At 44.1% G+C, this 26098-nt stretch overlaps 1 protein-coding gene across 3 annotated transcripts in view; it reads right to left on the bottom strand.

Moving 5' to 3' along the window:
• Positions 1–26098, bottom strand: part of ATP9B (ATPase phospholipid transporting 9B (putative)) — a 271433-nt gene that overhangs the window by 4443 nt on the left and 240892 nt on the right. For all 3 annotated transcript variants that reach the window (XM_063076518.1, XM_063076519.1, XM_063076520.1), the window contains 8 exons: positions 24420–24509; positions 22195–22339; positions 21850–21914; positions 20477–20632; positions 20199–20263; positions 13054–13162; positions 1881–1938; positions 954–1157 (listed from right to left, as the gene is read on the bottom strand). In XM_063076518.1, coding sequence (XP_062932588.1) covers positions 954–1157; positions 1881–1938; positions 13054–13162; positions 20199–20263; positions 20477–20632; positions 21850–21914; positions 22195–22339; positions 24420–24509 — 892 coding nt within the window. The remainder of the gene's footprint in view (positions 1–953; positions 1158–1880; positions 1939–13053; positions 13163–20198; positions 20264–20476; positions 20633–21849; positions 21915–22194; positions 22340–24419; positions 24510–26098) is intronic.

Genomic DNA, 26098 nt, shown 5'->3' with positions numbered 1-26098 from the left:
TGGAGGGGACACAAGGATCGGCGTGTGCACTGACGATGGGGACATCGCCCCAAAGCAAACGCACACCAGGTTCATTTTCAACTGTTCTTTCCTCTCAAGCGAGCGACTCTGGTAGAACACACCAGGTTCATTCTCAACTGTTCTTGCCTCTAAAGCGAAGAACTCTGGTGGAAAGCAAGGGATGACTCCTTAGCCAGTTCCTAGGGAATCCTGACCTCTGGAGAAAAGAAGAGCAAAGCAGGTCTAGTGGAAACGTGGCAGTCTGGCTACTCTGACTTGTTCTCTCTTCTCTGTGGAGCACAGCGAGGGCAACGGCTGCTGCTTCCAGATGCCTAACAGGTGACCTAACTTTCGGCAGGAAACCGAGGCTCAGGGCGGCCAAACCACTTTCTCAAGGTCACCTGGCGAGGAGCAGTGAGGCGGGGATGGGAATCAGCAGGGCAGGTGTGCTGGACAGCAACAGAGTGCTGAGACCACAGGTTCCAGGAAGGGTGCTGTCAATGACATTTCCGATGCCACTTGAGATGTGTGCAGTTGGGCTGCTAATGTGGTTGCTGTACAGCCTGCACACCGTGACCTCTGCAAAGAACTGAGAAAGTGCAGAGAGCCCCTTCTGTGTGCACGAAGCAGTAAGCAGAGAGTGTCTCTGCCTTGGCGCAGTCAGCTGCTTCAATTACGAACAAAGGACAGGCAAGGCCACTCTTGTGGGAAGGATTCTTAGAAATAAGCACAACCTTATTACCTTTTTAAAACCTTAGAAGGTGATAATCTTAACTTTATAAATTATTGTAATGAGTTTGTCTCTGCACAAAAATAAGCTGTGAATTGTGAAACTTTCTGATAAGGGTTTTATTGTTATCTACAATTTAAGACCACGTATTAAGAAGTAACAACAAAAAGTGTTTAGAAACCACTAACAGAGAATGACTCAGGAAAGTATTAAGGCAACTTACCAAAATATTCACTAAGAAAAGCAAGTGAGGCCACATAGCAGCCCAGACTGAGGAACTCGGCCACGACCATCAGCCAGTGCCAGGTCCTGACGGTCAGTGCCACCATCAGCAGCTCGGTCAGGATCAGAGCCGTGAAGGAGATGGCCACCACGTGCACAAACTCAGACTCGAAGAGCAACAGAGCCCCGAACATGAGGACACCCCCTGAAAAACACCAGGGGTGGAGGTGGCTTCTTATACAAATTTTCTCCTTGGATTGGAAATTATATTATTATGTAACCCAATTAGAAAAAATAAGCATGTTAGCTAACTCATTAATAACACTTTAAAATATGGGATTATGTCCACACCCATACTCTGGGTTGATGACCAATTCATTTATATTCTGCATTAGGAATAAAATAAGATACAGCACAAACTAGATAGGTCGGAAACATCAAGTAGAGGCCTACAAACTTTTTACTATCTGGAGGAAAAGCTATACCTCCACTTCAATTAGTGTAAATATATCTGAGCTATCTGTTAATTACACTGTCAACAATCTCTCATTTATCTGGAACACTAAACAAAGACTAGCTAATGACTTATTACATAATTCAGATTTCTCAAGTCTTGCTATCACTCCATGAAAGAAAACCATTGTGCAGTGTATACAATGTGATAAGTGCTGGCTAAAATTTTTCTGGATTAACACTTAATTAAAAACAGGTCAGTTTTAGGTGACATTCATCATTAAAAAAAATACCTATCCATATCATTGGAAAATCAATTTACAAGATAAACAGAAGGCAATATTTTCAACAGAAAGCTGACAAAATTTTAAGCAAATGGAATTTAACCTGGAGGCGAAAACAGTATTGCTAATAGAAGACAAAAAAAAAAAAAAAAAAAAAACTTTAGTTCAGTAAAATTAGGGCCCCATCTTACCTTGGTAAATACTGATTAAAACCCAGATGAGGAAGGTCTTAAAGGATAAGGATCTTCCCTAGAGTAAACAGTGGAATAGCTTAGTTAGTAGAGCAGAACAACATGCTTGGCTCATGTATTTTTAAGTAGCTAGGTATGGTTAACTTCTAAAAGACGCTCAGGTCCCCAAGCCCCAAGGCATTTACTGTCCTAACTCTTTGGTCTACCAATGAGCTTTTCAGGGAGCCCCTGCGTCTGCAAAAGTGGCACAGACACCACAACAGTCCCCTGGTGAATACGTTCAGTTAAAAAGGCTTAATGTTCTCTTTTGTTTGGTCTGCATGACCTTTAAGCCACAGTTTTATGTTCCCTGGCTTCTTAGTAACCTGGGAGTTGATGTATATAAACAAACATTTCAATGAATTAGGGGATAAAAACTCTCTTTGTAACAAAAATAATTTCCCCTTACTTCTTTATTTCCTGGGAACAAATATTCCTATATTTACTGTTCAGTTTCTTCAGATAGAAAAATACAAAAGGTAACAGCTCTTCAGTAAGGACAGCCTATCTCAACTGAAGATTTATTATCCCTTAAATCCTTCCTGGAAAATATGTCACATAAAAAATCCCGCTCAAACAGAACAGTTCCCTGCAAAACCCTTCACTTCTTAAAATTCAGCACATATGACAAGAGATGGGTCAGAGGCAGAGAATCCTGGAGCATGGTATCTCTTGTCTAACCACACTCCCAAAGATACTTAAAACCAAGAAGGAAGACCGGATCATCAATCAGCTGCATGCACTTGTCGGCACTAAAGATGTGTTGAAGGCAGCAAATATCAGAGAGGCCCCGCTAAGTAGGGTGTTAGGACTAGCCCTGGTGAGACCACCTCCAGAACCACGTGTTTACTCCAAATGGTTTTGCTTCCATTTTCTCAGCAGCGTGGCACCTTGGTTAGACAAAGCAGACAGGTCCACTTACAGACACAGGTGAGTCCCTCGAGATCACACTGCAGGTTAGTGGCACTCAGTAGTGTAACTCATCTGAGTCTAGAGTTCTGCATTTAATTTGGGGCTTCCCCACTGTTGGGAAAATATAGGAAAATGGTCAGGGCCCCTCAGGTGTTCAGAATCTTGATGAGCATTTGATGTAAATATGCACATGTGCCCAGGTGTTCCTTGGTTATTGTCTAATGTAACTGTGCATGTGCACCCAAGTGTCCTGGGTTATGGACTTACGTATAAAAGACAAATGCTCTAATCCACGGCACCGCCTACCCCTGAGACGGCCACGGGGAGGCCACTACTGCTGCTAGAGGCTGTTGCTGCTAGTGCCCCCAGGATGCCCTGAGAGGCCACCGCTGCTGCTGCTGCTAGTGCTGAGGACTGAGCTTGTGTCATCTGCCAATGGCTCCCGGGATCTTTCCCAATTACCTAGTGTGGACCTACATGTGAGGGATCTGGCGACCCAGCCTGGCATGTGAGGGGTTTGTGACCCAGTGTGTACAATGGGTTTGAAGGGTCTGAGCCCTAGCCCTGACAATGCAAATGGAAAAAACTTAGTATAACTAAAATAATGAAATATTTTGGCTTTAGTTGTGAATTGCCTAGCCATACAATTAGCGTAGCTATTGCCTCAACCAGACACCAACCCACAGGAGAGATTCTGCAGATGGGCACAGCTCAGAGTCAGGAAGTGATTAAGTGCCACAAAGGAAAGAGGGACCGTTATAAAAGCTCAGAGGTGACGACTGCTACAGGCCAGAGTCAGACCCTAGACCTGAATCCCACATCTACCTTGAGTCTGTTGAGGACATACTCAAAATAGAAAAGCGGTGACATTCCTATAGAAAATCACATATAATGCAGATTTATGAATTGTCATTCTAGTTGTAGTTTAATTGTAAAAGATAATTATGGTAACTTATTTAAGTGTTTTCCTTGGCTACAAGTGCTGATCTGTGAAGACACTAAGCCTGAGTCCTGAGTCTGACTACATGTGAGGGTGAGAAGATTCAAATACATTGTAACTTATTAAAAGGCAGTATTGATTTTTAAAAAGCAGAAACTTCAAACTTAAATATTTACATATTTCAAATAGGTTCTTTTTAGTATATATTTCCCAAGCACATTTCTCTGACTGGATACTAGTGGGTGTTTGATCTTTGGTCATAAAACTTACCTATAATTAGGTATGTGGCTAATTTTATTTGAGGACTTTAAAAGGAATTTTTTAAAACTTTTAACTTAAGTTTTTCTTATATAATAAGAGTAAGAGATTTTTACTTTGTAGCAAGATTTCCTGAAATGCATTCAATATTATTTACGTGAGATAGTTATCAATTTACATGTCAAAAGATAAATAGGGGGCATCTGTGCTATTTCTCAAGTTAGAAGCTGCAAACATATCAAAAGGTATTTAAGATTGTACATCAAATTTACACTACATGGGTACTTCAAAAAGTTCATGGAAAGATTTGTATTATCTTTTAATTCTATTTTTCCACAAACTTTGAAGCTCCCTCATCTGGGAAGTCTCCTGTATCCAAGCAGATTGTAGATTAACAAAAGCAAACACAACAGAAAGCATGCAAAAACCATCAATAAAATAAACAATTTGAGAAAAATATGCATGAACCCCTTGCTCCTTGATGTGGATGCTTATTCATGGCTCCCACACTTTAAGCTTTGAGAAACAAAATCTCATCCTCTTTGATGGTACAGACTATCATTGGGCAAAGCAATTCATTTCCCAGGGATTTTGTGCCCCATGAGAAGTGCTCTTCCTGGGCTTGTGCCCATTTTTGTCTGGTTTAGGGAGAGGAAGAAAGTATCTGTCACTCTGACTCAGAAGAGTCCAGGGGATCAGGACTGAGACTGCCACGGGCTGAGGCCTGCCCACCACACCCTTCCTACCACATCTGTGTGCCTCAGTTTCCTCTTCTGAGAAATAGAAATAATAATGGTATGTACCTTATATGGACTAAAGAAAATAAGCCATGTAATAAAATATGTGCACTGCTAGAAACATAGTAAACACTTGATACCACAGTTGTTAACTCACCAATTAAATATTTCAGACTCAGAAGGTATACTTCTATTATAATTCAAGCAAAAATGTAAAAAAAAAAAAAAAAAATCAAGCACATTTTAAGGAGATTAATCCACCTGAAGGTCACATGAGTAAAACTGCTAATACGAAGCACCAAGTGCCATGCTGTATGTAACACGCACAGGTGAGACCAACATGCGGACTGTTTGTGGACAGGACTCCACGTGAACAGATCTGTACCATGGGCACCGAGGCCAGCAGTGACCTGTCGGTGGCTCCGCCTCGCCGGGCCTCCCTGCGCCCTGCTGTGAGCACTGTTTTTGCTGCTGAGATGTGTTCTCCAGCCTACCTCCTCAGTTTACTTCTTATTCCTCCTAGAACCACCACCAAAAAGGTGGTTGTTTTTCCTCATATCCCCATAATTACAGTAATTTCGGGGTATTCTGGAATAGAAGGATCATACAGGCAACTAAAAGATTAGAAAAACGTGCAATCGAAACACACCAGGAAAAATCTAAGCAGAGAGGGAAGGTGGTGCACAATGACGTCCAGGAAGAAGTCCTGTGGGCTGACCAGCCACTGCGTGTGCCGATCTGACTGTCAGGAACAGAGATTGGGGAAGAATAAGAGCTTCTTAACTACCAGATGTGTTTCTCCTGTCTACAAGAGAATGCAATGGCGGAAGACACTGGCACGGGAGCTGTCAGCAAACACAGTGGCAGTGAGTTTTCCAGTTGTCTTCTGCTCCCTGTGGCTCACTCCATCCCCCCTTTCATTTCTTGTATTAGTGGTTTGAAATTACGGTTATCAATTGCTTACAGGTTTCATTCCTTCATTCTTAAGTGGATAAAATCAATTTCATTCAATTAAATACTGCTCTTAGAAAACAGAATGAACTGAAGCATTATTGGACAGAGTATTTCTGAACAGATCAAATGCGATCAGGAACGCAGACAGTGCGTTTTCTTCCCTAGACTGATGTGAGTCCAGACCAGGGTCAGGAGCAGACACGTGCTATGTATGAAACCTTCCATCCACGTACTAACCAGGCTGACCCTGCTTAGCTTCCAAGACCAGATGCAATCGACCCGTTCAGGGTGGTGTGGTCGTAGAACTGTTTATGAAATCTTGAAACTCCAAGGACGAGACTGCAGTTTTGCAAGACATGATTCTATTATCCTATCTGAGAAGAATCTTCTTGTCTTTGATGATTCTTTTTCTAAATATTTTATTCTAAGATCTCTTTAGACTCACAGAGGCCTTTCAAGAATGGCACAGGCGGTTCCCATGGGCCAGCCACCAGCCTCACCTCAGTCTGACACTTCATGTAAACACAGAACAGCTGTCAGCACTAAGAAACTAAGACTGGCACAATGTTGACAAAACCAGTTTTCCATGCACATCCTTCTTCTGTCCCAGGGTCCCCCAGGACTCTACACTGCCTGAGCCCTCCTGTCTTCTGAGGCTCCTGCGGCCTGGCCAGCTCTGCACTCTTTCCTCGTTTTTAATGATTTGGGTACTTTTCAAAACTACAGGCAGTGACTTTGTAGAGTGCCCCTTAGTTTGGGTTTTCCTAAAGTCCTCCGATGATCAGACACCACAGGGCCTTCGTTTGACCTCCCGTTGGTGAAGTGAACTTTGTCACTTGGTTAAGATGGTGTCTGCTGGGTGTTGCCACTGTTAAATTACTATTTTGTCCCTTTGTAATTAATACATATCTTGGGGAAGATACTTTCAGACAATGCAAATATGATGTTTCTCTCCAAACTTTCACCCGCTAAATTCAGCATCCATTGGGTGATCCTACTGCCAGCAATCCTGCCGGGGTGCTCCTGCCGGGTGCTCCTGCTGGTTGGTCGGTGGCACCTTCCCATCTCCCTTGTTCTTCAGTAAGGCCTTTATCTTTCCATTAGTATAGACTTGACAATATTTTATTCTTTGGCTATGATCCAATAAGACTACTTATTTTCTTGCTCGATTTGTTCAAGTTTTGGTCCAGGAGCTCTTCTGGGTGGACTCCCAGCCTCTGACACGCCTCCACCGCCATCGTCATTATTGTTACCAATCTTTCTGAGCAGCTCCCTACTTTCTGACATCCCAGGTGTTTCAGGCTCACTGTGTATCTTCCCTGTCCCAGCTTGGAGTCAACCCCTCCTCTGGGGAGACTGGGCTCCGCTCAGTGTCCCCGCGTCTTGTTGCTTAGTGCTCAGCTTGAGGAGATGTGCACTCAGCCACACTCACACACACCCCTGCTTATCCATCCACTCATCTACTGCACAACACTATGAGCCCAAACTGACCCAACTCCAGTCTAGCTCTCCATTTGCATCTTCTGTCTGCAGCAGCGGGGCACCTGGTTCTTGCTGGCTGCCATAGATGTACTTACTCGTAAGCCCTAGTGTACAAAGTTGTTTCTCTGCAAACCAAACACTTCTTTCACTGAAATGAGTCCCTGGCTTGTGTACAGGTCTTGCTGTCTTTGGCCTTACAGAGACTCAGGTCAGTTCTCCACAGCTGCCAAGGAGAGCTCTTCTTCCACCCTTCAGTGTGCTCCGGGAACTCCCCCGAAGTACAGTTATATCCACCTGTCACAGGGCCAGACAGAGCAGCCCCTCACCCAAAACTCCTCATGTAGCCCCTTTCCAGTGTCACTCCTCCCACCTCCAAACCTTTGGCAGCCATGCATCTGTTCTCTGCATTTCCCAGATGTCGGGTGAATGTAGTCATGCAAACTTGTCAGTCTGGCCTCTCTTGCAAAGCATGTGTCTGGGCTCACCCGGGCTGCATGCACCGGTGGCTCTTCGTTCGCACTGCCCAGCACTTCTCACTGCTCCGCCGCATGGCTGCACTAGTCCCTGGCTGCTTGCTCTCACTGGAATGTTCATCCAGTGACTGGCTGAAGGATATCTGGTTGTTTCCAGTTTCTGGCAATTTTGACAAAGCTGCCATAATCATCTGTATACAGAATTTTGTGTGACTCTACATTTTCACATCTCTTGGATAAACAGTGAGGAACAAGACAGCTGGGTCATATGGTAAAAGTATGTTTAACTTTATAAGAAACTGCTAACTGTCTTCCAAACAGGCTACCATTTTGCATCCCCATCTGTGTCCTCCTTGGCTTCTGGTGCTGTCAGAGTCTTGGACTTTGGCCATTCTAACAGGTCTGCAGTGGTGTCTCATTGTTGCTTTGATGTGCAATTCTCTAATAAAAAACCACATTGAGCATTTTTCACATGCTTATTTGCCATCTGTACATCACCTTTGGTGTGGTGTTGATTCAGATCTTTTGTCCATCTTTTAGAGTAGGTTGTTTGGGTTCTTGTTGAATTTTGAGGCTTCTTTACATACTATGAGTACAAGTCCTTTATCAGAAGTGTGACTTGCAAATATTTTCTCTCAATCTGCGGCTTGTTTTTTATTTTCTTAAGTTTCATTCACAGAGCAAAACTTTTAAATTACGATAAAGTTCAATTTACCATTTTTTCCCTTTATGGATCGTGGCTTTTGACCTCATGTTTAAAATCACTTTGCCTAACTCAACGTCATGCATGTTTTCTCCTACATTTTCTTCTAGGGGATTATAGTTTTACATTTAGATCCATTTTAAGTGGATTTTCATGTGAGGGATGAGGCAAGGCTGAGGCTCTGTTGCTGCTCATGGGTGACCAGTTGTCCCAACATAACCTGCTGCTTTGATCCTTCCTTCCTCACCTGACTTCCCTTTATCTTTGTCAAAGATCAGTTGACATGTGTGGGACTGTTCCTGGGCTCTCTGTTCTCTGCATTGATCAATGTGTCCATCCTTTGTCAAAAATACATCATCCTGAATACTATTTTACAGTAAGTCTTGAAATTGGGGAGTGTGTCTTCCAACCTGGCAAATTCGAGCTCCCTTGGCTTTCTACATAAACTTTAGAATTGGCTTGTCAATATTCTACAACACTGAGTCTCCCAACCCATGAACATTAATTCACATCTTTTAAAACTTCTTTCACCAGTATTTTTATAGTTGTCAGCACATAGATCCTGCACATATTTTGTTAGAGATATACTAAAGTATTTCACTTTTGGGGGGTTATAAACAGTGTTTAAATTTCTTTTCCAACCCCAATTGTTCATTGCTAGAACAAAGAATTAGAAATGACTTTTTAAAAGTGTTTCCTTGTAAGTGTTTCCTGAAACCTTACTAAACTTACTAGTCTACGAGGGGTTTTTTAGTGGATTCTTTGGGGTTTTCTACATAGACAGTTATGGCATGTGCAGACGTTTTCATTTCCTCCTTTCTAATGTCTGTCTTTTTCTTTTACTGTCTTATTTACTATTATTTAAAAAAATTATATAAGGACACAAATAAGCATTTCAAAAGAAAATTCTACAAAAAATAAAAAATAGTGACTTAGTCCTAGTAGTTCAATGCCTAATGGTCTCAAGGATCTCTATAAAGGACTGTGAGATATTATCTATTTGATATCTTTGCAATTAGTATAACTACAAGCCAAATATCTCTGTATTTAGCTAGTAAAATAAAACTATGAATTGGTAACTAGCTCACAGCCACAGCCTGAGATATTTCAGGACCACATGAGTTGCCTCAGTTGACCACAAGCCGCCTTGTAGGCCTGATCCCTGGACCTCAGACTTACATAGTTTCTCTGGGAGCACACAGACTACTGAGGACAAATACAGACATCTGTAGAGTCAGGAATGGTCTGAGTATGTCGGCTTCTGGTCCTACTGGTAGCATCCAGGAAATTAAGTGACTGAACTTACCATGAATAAAGTTTAGTAACTCAAAGCGGAATTTGGGCTTCAAAAGAGGAACACCAAAATATTACTGTTACAAATACAACATTTTCTGTAAGGAAAAAAACTATATGGTTTTAGGAAAAAGAAGGAAATGCTGCCTCTTTGTTTCACTGATTCATTCACTCCCTCATTCACTGTCAAATACTTACTGGACACAGACTGAGCCCAGGTATGGTGTAGGCTGCAGAGATTGAGCAGTGAATAAATGTTTACACTCAGGATTGCCTAATCCCCTGAGAAGAATAAATCATATTTATAATGCTTGGACTAGTTATACTCTCAGACTAAAAAGAATGGTCTGGTTATCAAATACACATAAAAACAGGATATTTTATTCCAAAGCTCAGTACTTTCCCTTCTGTTGTGCAAGGGACGTGTGCTCTGCTTCCCTTGATGACTTCTGAAGGTATTTTATAAATTTGCTGTGGATTTGATTTGTGACTCAGAACTTAAGGGATAGAGTATTCACTGGACAACTACTTAATTCCAGTTCGCAACTTATTCTACGCTGCTGCCCTGTGCAATTGGCTGACTACTGCTTAATTTATCGTAAAGTATGTTGATATGTCTCAGTCGTTACGTGCCCCTCACACGGCACCTGAGGCAGAATGAGGACTCACGATTCCTGACACTGACTGACTTGCACAGATGGTTGCCGCTCGTGCGGCCTGTAGCCATCGGGACTATCAGAGAAGGATGTGACTGCTGCGCCCAGATAGTCCGGCAAGGTGTTCACAGCGCAGAAAGCATCAGAGTAGCTCTTTAGCTTCAATAAGAAAAAATAACTAAATTTTATCAACTTTAGTGGTTGAGTACTTTAGTGCCATTCTGTTTTCAAAGGACATGAAGGGTATTTGATTTTAAAAGAAGTAGATACTACAAAGATAAAAAGTATAGATTTTTGGATCTTGAAAAAGAGGAACTTACAGAAAAAGAGTGACCGAATTCTTGTCAAAAACATGTGGGAATGGCAACCTAACTTTAAGATACTGAAACATTCTAAATTGTTAATCACCTTAACAAAAATGGAAACCTGGTACCCTTCATGAGATCCAACTCAACCAGAATTGAACAGGCGCCCCTCATGTTGGCGTGCCATCAGCCAGTGACACGGAGCTTACTGATTCCATGGCTGCAGTCAGAAATGATGAGCCCCTCTGTCAGACACTTGTGACCCTATAAATATGTTCTTGTTACCAGAGCAATTTTGATACCCATAAAGACAGACACTGGGGTAACCATCTACATCCCTAAAAAGAGTGAAGGCAACATGGTCTGTGGTCCCACCCCGAGTGACTGGTAGGGACCGGTAGAGACTGCATGTGATGCTGCAGCCCCACTGATGAGAACTCATCTCAACACAACCATCCAGCAGCACCTGACAAGTGACAAGCCTACTGTGGCCTTAACTCTGCTTGGATACTGGTTTCCTCGGTTTAAGGGTAGCTTGTCTGGTTTTGTATGCCTATATGAAAAGCTTGGTTCCCTCTTGTACTTGTGAGGCAGCATCTAAGTAAACATTTTTAGAGCCTCTGGACATGAGGAAATGCTTGAGCTACTGAAATTGTAACCATGTCAAATGTCTTCCTGTGGTGTTTGGATCTCTGATCCTATTTTGCTTTACTTAATCACAAGGGTTTCATCATTTTAGGATATTAAATGAAAAGTCATTCTTCTAGTTGTAGTATATGTAGTAACATGGGATAATCTCTCCTGGTAGTGACATCATGATAATAATGATTGATATTTATGTCTTATTTTATACTATATTAGTGAACTAGCTTTATCTGTCCTGATTATGAAAGTAATACAGATATTTTGTATTTTTTTCAAGGAACTTTAAAGTCTTTATTTCATCAGATCCTTATAATAAATAACACCATGAAATCCAAAAGTTAACATGACTTACCCAGCACCTCTCTGGGTAGTGGTTACCTAAAGTCCAGTTTTAGTCAGTGGTTAGCTGGACTAGAATCTAGTTTCTTTAGTGCCTACTCTAATTCTTTCTCCACTATACAATACTGCTATAGCTACAAAAATCTGAGTTGATAATTTCAGGTTATCAACTATAAACCTAAATTTAATGGAAGGTTAGTAGATTTTGTTCTCAGTGTTGGTTCAGGAAAAGCTAGCCTTATGGAAAATTCCACAGTTCCCACAAGTTATATTTGGAGAGCTGAGCCTTTCTTTTACTTGGTGTCTTTGTACATTCTCTAAAGTAGGCTGTAAAACATGCTTTCATAAAAATATGATAAACTCAAGACTTCCTTTAGGAATATCTTTGGCATAGCTTCAGGTTAATGAAGTTTTCGGGGGTAGACTTTTTTCTTAGTATCATCACTGTGAGAACAGCTACAGGTCTCAGGGACAGAAACATGTTGCTGATCATTTTTCAGAGGTAGTTCTGAAGTCCACAACGAGAGAGAGATTTGGGAATGTGCAGGGAACTCCTAGCCAATGAATCCATGGATTTCTAGTTTTTGGAACTGCTGTGGATTGAATTGTGTCCCCCCAAAGTTTCATATGTTGGAGGTGTGGTCTCTACCGCAACAGTCTTAAGAGGGTGACAAGTCCGATTATGGTAATTGAGAGGTGGGGCCTTGAAGAGGTGATCATATTGTTAGGACCCTGCCACATGGTTCTGAGGGCTTTAAAAGAAGAGCACATGAGAAGTTCTCTCTCTCTGCTCTGCCATTTCTGCCATGTGAGACCCCTAGGTCACTGTCGCCACCACCAAGACCCTCACCAGATGTGTTCCCCGGAGTTTGGACTTCCCAGCCTCTGAAACTGTAAGCAATAAATTCCGTTTTCTTACAAAGTACCGAGGTTCCAAGTATTTTGTTATAAGCAACAGAAACAGACTAATACAGGCATGATATATTTTGCAGCAAATAAACAGGAAGTTGATCTTATAGCAAATCCAACAGTGCTGAGCAGGAGGAACCACAGCTAATAAGCATGCTTTATACAGGAATGATAAAAGGAGTAGTTCTCAGACATTGGTGAGCTCACTAGTCTATTTGCTAAATTCAAAAAAGTTCCACAAATGGTCTACAGCAATCTCTAAGATTCTAATTTCATGCATGGTATTAGAGCTTTATTGCAAACATTTGAGAAATTTTTTTATCCCCTGGGATGTTATCCCCTTTTGAAGTTTAGCTCAAAAGGGAAATGTCAAAAAATAATTAGGAGAAACAAAAAATGCCTGAAAGGACAGGCAATAATTACTCAAAAAACACTTGGACACGCCTCATGACTGGCATGTTTTCTCATTCTTGTAAAATACCAGGCATATGTGCACTAGTCACTAGAAGCAGAGGCCTCAGGTCCCACCTTGGTGAGGTCCTTGTACAGCTCTGGGTATAGCAGCGCCATCTCTGGCTTCACATCTTGATCCAGCACTAAGGAGAACACTGGGAACATAGTGTATATAGTTGCATACCTTAAAAACCAGGAAGAAAATTAAATCAGTCAGAGAAACTTATAATACAACTATGAACATGCCTCTAGAATTAGAGGTCAAAGTTTCCAGAAACAAACTAAAAAACCTCACAGAAAAACAAAAAGAACCAAGTTGGCAACCTAGTAAGATTATTCTTGGAAACTAAATATTTATTCCACAACACAGTAACATGTTCCATAAGCCACAGATGCTTACAGGTAGCAGTATCCATTAAAACGTTTTTTTTAATTAAACCTCTTACTAGAAATTATTGCAGACTCACATGCAGTTGTCAGGAAAAACACAGAGATCCCTCACACCCTTTAACCAGTTTCCCCCAGTGGTAACAACTTTAAACTTCAAAACCATAGTATAAATCTTACCACCAGGACAGGGGCACGGACACAATCCAGATGCGCGTGCATCTGGATCACCAGAGAGACCCCCCTGCCGCCTCTAATCTCCTCGCTGGCTTCCCATCGCCCCCCATCTCCCCTGAAAACCATGCATCTGTTCTCATCCCTAAGACTTTGTCATTTAAGATTATGACAGAAGTGGCTTTTACAGCAGGGACCGCGGCCTCGGCTTCCCACTCATCACACCATTCTAAGGAGCCCCGGCTGCTGCGTGTGAGCATTGCTTGTCTCTTCTCGTGTCTGGGCAGCACCTCGAGGGGCAGACGAACCACGGTTTGCCCATCTATTCATTCACGGAAGTCCTTCTGGGTTATTCCCATTTTGGGGTTGTTACAAATAAAACTGCTATAAACATTCATTGCACACTCATTTTGGACAGAAGAGCCAACCGGGACGTGGCCAAGAGAACAACTGCTGGGTCATGTGGTGGTGGCATGTTTCATTTTTTCTTAAAGAAACTGCCAAAATGTTTTTCAGACTGTAGGATTTATATTCCTACTAGCAATACAGGAGCTATTCAGTTTCTCTAAATCTTTACCTTGTTATCCCCAGGCAGTGGTGGGAGTCCAGGGCCCACTGCCTGGGGGGCTCACTACTGCCTGGGGAAGGGAGTCCTGGCTCCCCCCTCGGCTGCCCTGGAGAGGTGCTGGGGCCTTATTACAGTCACATGAGGATGGACATGTAGGCCCACTCCCGGCCTTTCTGAGGAGGCAGGGGGGGAGGGGGCAGCTTTTTGTTTGGCGTTTGGCTGGAGTAGAGTGATTATTGTCTAAAGCTGTCTGTCTTGCCCAGATGCCCTTTCCTGGCCCTTTGGCCAGAGAGAAGGAGACCAGTACTGGGACTTTGGGACTTTTTTGCTTCTGTACCGTCGATGTTTCCAGGTTGCTGCGTCTTCAGCAGGAGCGACCCAGGGAGCGCACTGTGGTGGCGCCCCCCGGGCAAGGCACCTCCCTGCTGGCCTTTCCTCCCACGTGCAGTCTTCTGTATTCTCTGTGTGGTGCCCAGGGTTCCTAGTCATCCTCAGCAGCAGAACAGGAAAATCACATTCCCCCATCTTCCCAGAAGTGGGACTGGGTTTTTTTAATGGCATTTTCACCTGTGAGAAAGCGTTCACATTGGGAAGATGGTCCATAGGCAAAGGACATTTCAGCTTTGTGACATGTAAATGCCTGAAGGCTGCGTTCTGCTTTAACATGGCTGAGATTCCACCATCACTGAATGCAGGCTGTTCTATTCTTGAACAACTGTGGTTTATATATAAAATATTCTCTCACGTGAACTTTTCAGTCTACTTATCATCTGTACCCTTGGTGAATTACTACTGGGCAGAAATCTTAAACTAAATATCTATATGCTTCAGAGTACTTTATCTACAAAGTCAACCCTTAATTTCTTTATTAGGTTTAAATTTTCCTCTAAATCTTTAAGCACTTTTGTAATTTTCTTAGAAATTCCCACTCCCCTTAGAATTTAGGAACTTAATGGCCAAATAATTCAAGAAGAGCCCAGCACTGGGGAGGACATCGGCAGCCCCATGTTGCCTGCGGTGCGTGAGAATCAGTCCCACAAGTGGTCGGGGTGAAAGGTCGCTCAGGGGATCAACTGTAGCCACTACCATCACCAGGAGGGTTGTGCAGAGTCCCTGGTTTTGTACAGCGCATGGATGAGAACACTTTCTTTATGTCTTTCTTTATGCCAGACCTTTCCCTAGATTTTCAACCTTTCAAAAGCTCGTTGCCACCCTGTTCGTAAGCCCGTACTCTTGACGTTCAACTTTATGTGCAGTTTGATGAGACTGTGTCCTGTGACTTCTACCACGGCCATGACACAGAAATCTGCACCACCCTGGAAGGGAAAGCCCCCTTGTGGGCCCGTGGCAGGTGGGAGACGGGCTGCCTGCTGTCGCTGCCACGAGGCTCATCCCATCTGAAGCCCCGTGGACGTGGCAGCGCACAGCCCAGACTCTCGCATCAAGCTGTGTCCTCGGGGCATCACGTTGTTGAGATTCCTCACCCTTGCTGTGTGTGTCCTTCTTTTTCTGTACTGCTGAGTGGCATTTCACTGGGTGGATGTAATGCAGTAGGTTCTTACATCCATCAGCTGATGAACATTTGGGTTTTTCCAGTCTTTGGTTATCATAAATAAAGCTATGAACATCCGTGTACAAGTCTGTGTGTAGAGGGGGGTGTTCTCATTTCTCCTTGGTAAACACTGAGGAACAGGATTGCTAGATCATATATAAGTGTATGTGTAATTTCATAAAAACTTCTGGAATAGCTTTGGTACTCTGTGCTCCTACCAGCAACACTGAGCTCCAGCAACTCCGCATTGCTGCCAGCACTGGCATTACTAGTCTTTGCAGTCTGACCTCTGTTGTGGCATCTCACTGTGGTCTAAGTTTTTATTACCTCGTGGCTAATCATGTTCAACATATTTTCATGTGCTTACTGGCCATTCTTATATCTCCCCTTTTGATATTCGTTTAAATCTTTAGCCTTTTTTAAAAAACTGAGTCTGTCGTCCTATCACTGAGTTGATCATTAAAATTTCCAGATATAAAGCTTTTGTCAGATAAATGTACCAAAAACATTTGCTCCCTGTCTACCTTTTCATTTGATTACTATTGTCTTTAGAAGAGCAAAACATTTTAATCTTGATGAAGTCCATTTTGTCAATTTTTCTTTAATGATTCATACTTTTTGTGCCTAAGAAATCTTTCCTACTAAGGTTCTAGGCTTTTTGGCTGTTGACTCCAGATGTCTCAGAGTTGCTTCCCTTCTGAGGTGCCTCAGTCCTTACTGCCTGCTGTCCAATATCTGAAAACACATACTTGATCCTGCTTTCCAGTTGACTGGGTGGGGAGGATAAATCTGTTGTCTGCTATTCCAGTCGTACTCAGAAATGTAAGTCCCCAGGACCCTTCTGATCCACCCGAGCAGAGACTCTTCAGGCTCTGGACAGGGCTCCCTGCACCACACGCTGGCCCTGCCCCCCAGGGCCACGAGCCAGTCGCCCAGTGCTGCTCACCTTCTCGGGTGCTCAGTGAAGATGCTGCCTCATAGTTTCAGCAAGCACATTCTCGGGCTCTCTATCTGAGTCACTAGCAAGGACAGAAAGTAAATCCACGCCCAGGGAAGAGTGCTGGGGTGGCACTGTGAGTGGGTCTTCCTGGAAAGCTGCCCACTACACCTCTCAGAGCCTCTAACTGCCAATGTGCGTGGAGCACTTCCAAGAGGGGCTCGACCGCAGCGGCTCCTGAGAGGAGCATGCCGGGAGCACTCTGCTGGAGGGCACCATGTATGCCCAGGCCCGTCCCTGCCACACTCCTGGCTCTGTCCTGCACGTGGGCACATGCCTCCTCCTCCTGGCCTCCCTCTACCTCTCTTGCTTCATTAAAGTCAAAAACAAGACCATGAAATTTGTGAAATTAAATTCTATCAATTGTCCTCTAGTTTCTAGAGCCAGTTTTTCTGTCACAGAAAAACATTACTTTGATTTGGTTAGATTTTATTTTATAAAAATATGATGTTGCTTCTTGCTCAGTTCTCAGTATTTATTTTCTAGGTGAAGGCAAACTGATTTTATTATTTATTTTCAAAGAAGCTTAACTTAAAAGCATCTCCCCTCCATCCTCCCACCTGCCAACTTCAGGGTACTAATGCTTAAGAAAATTACAGACGCCTCATGAAAGTGACGGACACTCAGAGTAACTTTACATGAAACCCAATATAAATAAAAACTTCTGAACTACGAGATGCGTGTGCAGAAGAGGGTCCTACTGCAGAGGGAGGCGTCAAGTCGAGCACACAGGTGTGATTCCATTAACTCGGCAATTATTCTTTAAGGAATGATCACCACAGTCCCTTATGTTTCCCTTTTAATATTTCAACTCCGTAATTTTTACATATGTTATCTTATTCTTTTTTTTTTTTTTTTTTGTCGTTTTTTCGTGACCAGCACTCAGCCAGTGAGTACACCGGTCAGTCCTATATAGGATCCGAACCCGCGGCGGGAGCGTCGCCGCGCTGCCAGCGCAGCACTCTACCAAGTGCGCCACGGGCTCGGCCCTTCAACTCCGTAATTTTTAAAATGTGAAAGAAAGTGAGAATGGTTATGCTCTTCTTTGACCTCCAAGGAAGACATGCGCTGTTCAAACTCAAGATGTAATTAGTGTTACTGTGCAAATTCTGTACTACTTGATGGCAGTTAACGTAATAATTGTCACAAAGACTTAAGCAACAGGAAAACTTACACAAAAGAGCAATGGCTTTTTGTTCCTTTAAGAATTTCCACCTTTTTTGGAGCCCTATAAGAAATACTATTGGAATCAATGGAAAGCTGAGAATGTTGGGACAAATTCTGCCATGATTTCCAATAATTATGTGGGCTATGACATGGTAGATTGCTGGGCACATACTTTAGTCATGTAGAAACACAAAACAAGACCCCAACCGCCGCCATATGAAGTTCATCTGTGACGTGACCTGTGTGTCTCACACCTTGGGCTGGGGAGCCTCAGGTGGCCAAGATGACCCAATGCCAACAAGGGAGTTTCCTTATACACCACAAAAAGATTTACTATTGAGAAAGCTTCTTTGGGGGAAGGCTGATCATAATCACATTTACCTATGTGATTATATCAAGAAGGGGCCTAAAAAGTAGGCACTTCTGCCAAGATGAAGGACTAGGGGATGAGAGAAGCCTTAAAACACATGCATGGATCTATTTTAAGCTTTTAACTGCTTTATTCAAAGTCACTGTTAAGACCACAGAACAGGATCCTGACACACAGGGAGGAACAGTGTTAACATGGGCGGGTGAAGGATGTGGCATCAGTAGCAAATGCCGCCAGAGTTGGAGAAGCTGAGTGATCCACAGCCCGCTGTCCTGAGGATAGGGAGGCCCTGGGATCCCTCAAAGCTTGGCTCCTCCTCAGGGACAGGTGATTCATTTGTACTGAAGGTCCACTCTGTGACAGACCTTCACGGTAGACATGAGGACCTGATAGTAGATGCAGAAGAATGGGACGCAAACCCGTAAACAGGACACTGCGACCTGGCAATGTGGAGGCATGCCGTGGGGGTCGAGGAGCCTCCTGGGCTGAGGCAAGGACATGGGGGCCACTGGTAGTAGTTGGGGCAAAGGCAGCAGGGAGCATCGTGCGAGGAGACCAGAGGACAGAGAAAGCCTGGAAGACTAGGGGAGTGAAGGAAGCGTGCCCTTGGACTGCAGTGAACACATCCAGCACTGGCTCCAGCCTAGGGCTGCAGACTCAGTGGGGCTCCCCCAGACAGCGGGAGCTCCAGAAATGACAGGAGGCATCTGTATCACTGATTCTGACTACGGAAGCGGGTGAAACCTAACATATGCACTGACTGATACTTCCCTGTATTTTACTAAAATTATTAGGAGTTCTTGGGAATCAGGGAATCGTCCCAAGAAACAGCATTTAGAATGCATGCTTAAAGCAGCTCTACAGGGTGAAAGAGCTCACACATCTGTTTTCTGCTGACCTGGAGAGAAGCTAAATGATAGTGGGGAAGGCACTGGTGTAAGTGGTTGGGGAAAGCAGCGTAGAACCAGCCTGTTCCCATGCAGATCTGGGCTCTGCTTCCTATGAGTGAGTTCCTGAACTCTCTAGGTTTCTCTCTTTTCTCACACGTAAAATGGGGAGGAGATGAGGATAAATGAGTGATGAGATAGTGCTGGGAACATTGGCGCTAACAGTTGTTATTGTTAAATTGTCTTCTGAGACTCTGTTTAGGGGCTGGAACCCTGGTGCAGGTGAATGATCAGCCTTGAGGAGATTAGTAAGGAGAGCATCAGAAGAGGACGGGCCTTTGCTCTGCTGCCATGCACTCGCAGTCACCCTGATTTTACTTCTAGGCATAACCATAAAGCATGAGGACAAGAGAAATTCCAATCTATTCACTTTTCACAGAAAAGCCCTGTTTTGCAGATTTTATAGGTAAACTTACTGTGGCTTTAATTATAAATCACATGCATGGCACACTTCTGATGTACTTATGTGAGACATCCAAGCAGACATCTCTGAAAACGAGATTTCACTGCTGCAAGGGAGAGACTCTGACAGTGTCTATTTTGGAATTTGTTATGTCACGTCCAGATTTCAGGAAATGTTCCAGTGCTTTCTGTTCATTATGTTTTTTGGTGTGAACTGGTCATGTTCCCGTTGTGATTAAGCAGTGCTCCAGCAGAGAGGAGCAGCACCAGGAAGACTGCAGCTGCTGGCTCCGCCCTTGATCCCATGATCGGGGACAGTGGAGGTACACGCCCCACCCCCAGCTCTGCCCCTTCACATTATGCCATGAGACTCTTTTAAGAACCCTCTAATCCGACACAGTTCCTAACACAAATCATAGCTTCCCCATGCGAACAAAACTTAATGAGAAAGTGAATAGCACACTTGCAAGAGGCACAGTGTTTAGGTGTTGTCCTGAAGTTCACCCATGCGGAGCGTGAGCTGTTACATCCCTGCTATTCATTTCACATGCTGGATGTGCAGGGAAGTACTCAGAAACAATATTCTATGTATGTTTTTTCACAATAAGGGTTCTCCCCGACATGATGCTATGAGGCGCTATAAGTACTGAACTTACCCGACCATGAGGAATCCCTGGTACAAAGGGACAGACGCAAAGTAGAAGACTGAAGAAAACACAGCCTTAAATGAGAGAACACCAGGTGTTAAGAAACAAGCATTGCTTCACATTTACATCATTCTGCACCCAGGCTTCTTAGAGCACCTTGTCATTATTCTACTTAAAATACGACGACATCTAGTAAAATTGAGCAATCAGAACTCTCCTGTAAAACTTCTGTCATCTTTTCTAAACACTGTTGCCCCCGTGGGTGTGAACAACACAAGGTGTGGTACCTGCATAGTGGAGATGATAAGGCCCCGGTGCATCACAAACTGGCCCAGTGCGGCGGACCTCTTGTAGCTGCTCCGCCCGTGCACCACAAGCAGCCGGCCAACGTGTCGGAACTGTGTGAGAGAGAAGTCGGCCGCCAGCGAGGCCTGCTTCCCCTCCTGAAATGAAAACACAAGGCGCCTGTTTAAAATGACTGAACACACACAGGAATCACATGCTCTCAAAGCTGGGTTTTAAAACTCAGCTTTGAGACTGAAAGACTGAAACTCTCTCTGCACAGCTTTGAGAGCTTCAGCCAACTCAACAGGGACAGGTCCACATCAGCATATCCCACAGTCACAGGCAGAGCTTAGGCAGGAGGGCAGGCACCCACCACCTGTCCAAAGGCATCTCAGTGTTCATGTCAAAAGGGGTTGCTTGCAAGTACTTTAGAAGAATTTGGCTTCAGCTGTCTATTGGCTTCACAGAAATTAAGTAAAGAGGGAGAACATGGCACTGGCCTTAGAGATCACCCTGGGATCTGGGTCCTCTTATATTAAAAAAATATTAAAAAAAAAAATCTATCTCCCTGTTTCTCAAAGTTGTTGTAAAGTATCACAGAACAAAGTAGCTAAGGTAAAAGCCAAACGTGAGTCAGGTTAATTTTCCAGGCCTTTCTGTCTATGTGTTCATCCGAGTGATGGTGAGGAAAGAGATTGAGAACACAATGACGGCCTGCATGAAAGACAAACCTCAAACCACAGCCCAGTTGGCCAGGAGGCCCAGAAACCTAAACAGAGGATGTCGTACCTAAAACTGGAGAGAGAAGCTGAAGGTGCTATGGGAGGTCACAGAAAGGTCTGCCAGATCTGACCTGAGCCTTACGGGCAGGTGACTAGACATGCATATGGCTCCAAGAACACTGAGGACACTGAGGAGCTCCAGCGCTGACACACGTTAACATCACCTGCATTTCATAAAGATGAGAGCCCCAGCCACAGAGCACACAGCAGAACATGGGGACTTCCATCTACTCACTTTTTGCTGAAGTGTGTGGCTCAGTGCCCAGCACAGACCAGGCTCACGAATACGTGCTGACCGTGTATGTGCTGACCAAGTGTGCGTGACCAAGCATGTGTTGACTGACCATGTGTTGGCTGAGCATGTTTTGAATGAGCATGTGTTGACTATGTGTTGACTGACAATGTGTTGACTGACTATGTGTTGACTGAGCATGTGCTGACTGAGCAAGCACTGACCGAGTATGCATGGATCAAATATGCACTGACTATGTGTTGACTGAGCATGTGTTGACTGAGTGCATGTTGACTGAGTATGCACAGACTGCATACATGTGATTAGGTGTTGAACATATGCGACGAGAGGACAAACCTACCTTTCCTTCAATCCCAATTCCACAGTCTGCTGCCTGAATCATGCTCACATCATTTCCTCCATCACCTGAGAAACACAAAAGTTGTGAAATAAAACACCTCTCCATCATGTTTTTCTTTTTTGGCACTACAGACTGTTTAAAACATTTCCAGTAATGCAGATGAAATCAATCTGGCTGTAGAGCTGGAACACAATTTTGCCTGTAAATGTCAAGATATCAGTTCCTTTTAAAACGTTGCTGTGAACAAGGTGAGGCAGCATCTAACAGCTCACTGACAGGGGCTCTCGGTGCTGTAGCGCCCTGACCATCCTGGGAGGCTATGGGCGGCGGCAGGCCGGGGCTCACCGATGGCGCAGGTCCGCCTCCCCGTGTGCTGCTGCAGCAGCTTCACGATGTGGGCCTTTTGGGTGGGTGAGCAGCGGCAGCACACCACAGCAGGGCACTGGCAGGCCAGCTCCACAAACTCGTGCTCGTAGTATCTTAGACAGACCTGGAAGACAAAGTCTTGAGTGACTTAACCTTGTCGTCACCCACTCTATCCCAGATTTGTGTAATGTGGGAAGAGCAAACTGTGCGAGAAAAACCAGTAGCCTTTCTCCAATGTGGATGTGTTTCTATTTTCTGGGTCTGGCTTGTCCAACAAAGCCTTCTTCCTTATCTTGTGGCACACCCTATCCAGGTGCTGGGGATCAAGGGTGAACAGACAGAGCTCACAGCTGTGCAGCAGGAGGCAGGGGTGAAGTGGGGGAGAGAGACCAGTGTGTTGTGGCCCCAGCAAATTGGGCTAGGAAAGGCCGCGTGGACAGGTAGCATGTGACAAGCAGAGAGCGGCTTGGGGAGGACCAGCTGCAGGAGAGGTGGCCGTGAGAAGGACTGAGGGCTTCATGTGAGTCTTGCTGAGGAGTCACCTTGTTTCTGTGACTGAGCAGATCCAGGCCCTCCCCAAAAGTAATCAGTCTGTGCTCTGAGGATGGTTTCAACGCCACCTTCCCAGGACTTGCCTGATAAAGATCTTTGTGTGATCTGTAATATCAAATACTCAAGGCCCTTGCCAAGAAGACAGTATCAATTCTTAATTCCCTACCTCGCTGACAGCCAAAATTACCAAAGCACTGCCTGAAGGCTGTGGAGTCCATTCATTCTACCACGTATTCTGAAATTCACCCCCATTGTGAAGGACAGGCAATCAGAAACCCAGATTCTTAGGCCGTATGGTACTTATATCGCCAACAGGCATACTGACATGCAGGAGACTGTTTCTCCCCAGCTGTTGGCTCGTTGCTAACATCACCCATGCCACACAGCCTGCCCCTTATGAGGGTAGTAGGTGCAAAATTTTCCTCTTCAGTCAGCACCAGGAAAAGCTATAAACTGATGCTGGGCTGCTTTTGCCTGTCTGTCCAAGTGCAGACAGAGACTACAGCTGCCTGTGTTTTCTTCCCTTTCTCCCTTCTGTTGTCTGGGGCACAAGCTCACACCATGTCTGCAGATCTCCTCTGTAGACTCACAGTACTCACTGTCACACAGTGTCTTTGCCCTGCCTGCAATTTATCTTCCTATGTCTGTTTACCTTTGCTTTGACTTCCTTATTTACATAATTTTCATTCTCATGTAATACACGTATTTTCACTCCCCTCGAATCCAGGCTGGCCTTGGTGACTTGCTTGACTAATACTATGTGACCAAAGTGACGCTGGGGGACAGCCACAGCTCTCGGTCATGAGAAGCTCATGGCTTCTGCCCAGACTTCTAAGAGTGCTTGCCCTGGGGACACAAGCCGGCATATAAGGTCTGAGATGCCCAAGCCCAAGAGCCCTGTGCACAGGCTGTGTGGAGAGAGAGGCGCCCAGCAGCCCAGCCCCATGAGCTGGTCTCATGATGAGGACAGAGGCCCCTTTGGATGTTCCCACCCTGGCAGACATGATATGGACTGGAACAGTCAACAGCCAGATCCGAGGCCCTGGATGAGCTCTGGTAGAGCCTCATCGGCCGTCTCCATCCAGCTGTTTCTTGTGGTACTTTAGGACCTTCACACGCTCTAAAGTATACCAGGAATTTCCAAAAGATGGATATAATATGCAAGTTTCACTAATTTATTTGACTTGAGAAAGCCTCCCCTGTCCCCGCCACAGGTGGCTCTCTGGTGTTCCACAGGCACACGTGGGAATACTGGTTGGGAGCAGCTTAGATCAAGACTGCAAGGCTCCATGAGCATGAGCCAGCACCCAGGGAGGCTTGGGATAAAACCACCCAGCCTCTGAAATACCAAGGGATAAACGACCACTGTGACAGGCCACGACTGCCTATCAGAGCTGCACAGCCACTGCTAAGACATAAAAACTGCCAAAGGATAGCAGCGATGGGCAGAAGTAGCCTGATAAATAACATTTGACTCAGGAAGACATTTGTCTACTGGCATTGACAGACAGACAGATACACACCTGATTAGGGACCAGCCTCACTTCCAAAAGGGGGATGGACAGACAGACATGTGCTAGGATGGGGACCAGCCCCACCTCAGAGAGGGGGATGGGCAGACAGACATGGGCTAGGATGGGGACCAGCCTTACCTCTAGAGAGTCCCCAGATATGACCAGCGCACAGTCGTGCTTCCTTCTAAAGGCATTGAGCTCCAAGTGGGCCTCTCCCCGACTGGTTACCTCCATTAAGAGAGAAAAAAGTATCCCCAATTAAAATGTTATCTAAAGTAGAGGCACAGACAAGACATTCTTTCAGGAATCTCAGAAAGATCCTTCAGACACATCAACTAAAGCCAACAGGTGCCTTATGTGTGAATCCCAGTAACAAGGTCTGTTCAGAGCCTCCTGCAGTGCTGGAGATGAACACCTACTCGCTCAACATGAACTGACAGCAGGAAACCCTGGCATGAAGTGCAGTGAGCACACACCTCACGACGTTTACAGAAGAGGGGCCCATGACCTGATAACTACCTCTGTACAGTTCAGGAGGGCAGCTGGCTTTTATAAATACCTTCCCTGAAGACATGACGATAAGTATTAAGACCCTCCTGGTACTGCCCGTGATAATGATTCAGCGGGGTGGTGGGCAGGGTAGGCTGGTGTGCGTGAGCAGTGTTGCTGAGACTCACTGAATTCTGTTGTTGAGAATCACACCACGAACGCAGTTCTCAAGCATTTCAATACATCAGAAACCCAGAGCCCAAAGAAGTTGAGTTCCTCATTACCACGTACCAGGTAAGAGATGGAATGATCTTAAATCAAGGTTTTATTGAAATACATCTCTTTTCATAATGTGTTAGGTGACGCAAAAACACTTTCCTAAAGGACTTCTGCTGCTCTGCTATAGGTGTCCACTCACTCCATTGGTTTCTGCTTAGTGTCTGAAGGACTAAACAGTCTAAAAGAGTAAAATTAAATCCTAACCTTGAAATACCATTAATTTTAGAACAAAAACATTTTAGAAACCAAAGTACAGGTTTTTGACATTCTTTCTGTGGAGACTTTATGGGGCATAAAAGAAGTGATATATTATAAGACTGAAATAAATTAAAAGCTTCATGTGGTTCAAATTAACAATCTCAGACTCATCTTTAAATAGGTAGATTTTATTGTGAAAAATTTAATTTGTGGGGCTATAACATGGAAAAGCCAACAAAAATTGATCTGAAGTTTTATCAGAAGCATTAATAATTTAATTGCAAATAGTAGTCTGCAGGGCTTCATCTGCGATTCTGATGCTTCAAAACAAACTACATTTACATGTAAATTATATTCTAATAACAGCTTCTGAAGGTGCAAGTGCTTCATTTGGCACAGACACAGATGAGGGGTGTCTGTTCACCCACCATCCATCAAGGCCAGAGGATTGTTTATTTTTTGTTTGAAATAAGTGTAGTCGTAACTAATACATACAGTAAACACAGAAATTCAGATTATTCCTATTAATCTCCTTTTGGCTAGTTAAGAAAGAGCTATCTAGTCTGAAAATGGCAGTAGACTAAAAACACATTCCTGCTGTGTATTTATTTAGAGCTTGTTTCACAAAAGCAGCTCTGGACAACAGGTAATGTGCATAACTAACAGAAAAATGTAATTTTTAAAAATCAATTCACGTTTAAACAAATTGAATAGAAAATGACTGTGGTACGTCTATTTTAAAATAGATAGTAGTAAATAATACCAATAGTACAACAGAAAAACACTTCTGAATTTAGAGCTTGTTTACTCTACCAAAAAGCAGCGTTTTCATCACATTTAATGTACATAAC

The sequence above is a fragment of the Cynocephalus volans genome, chromosome 13 (genome assembly GCF_027409185.1).
Source record: "Cynocephalus volans isolate mCynVol1 chromosome 13, mCynVol1.pri, whole genome shotgun sequence".
NCBI lineage: Eukaryota > Metazoa > Chordata > Mammalia > Dermoptera > Cynocephalidae > Cynocephalus > Cynocephalus volans.
This window is presented reverse-complemented; position numbering and strand designations above follow the sequence as displayed.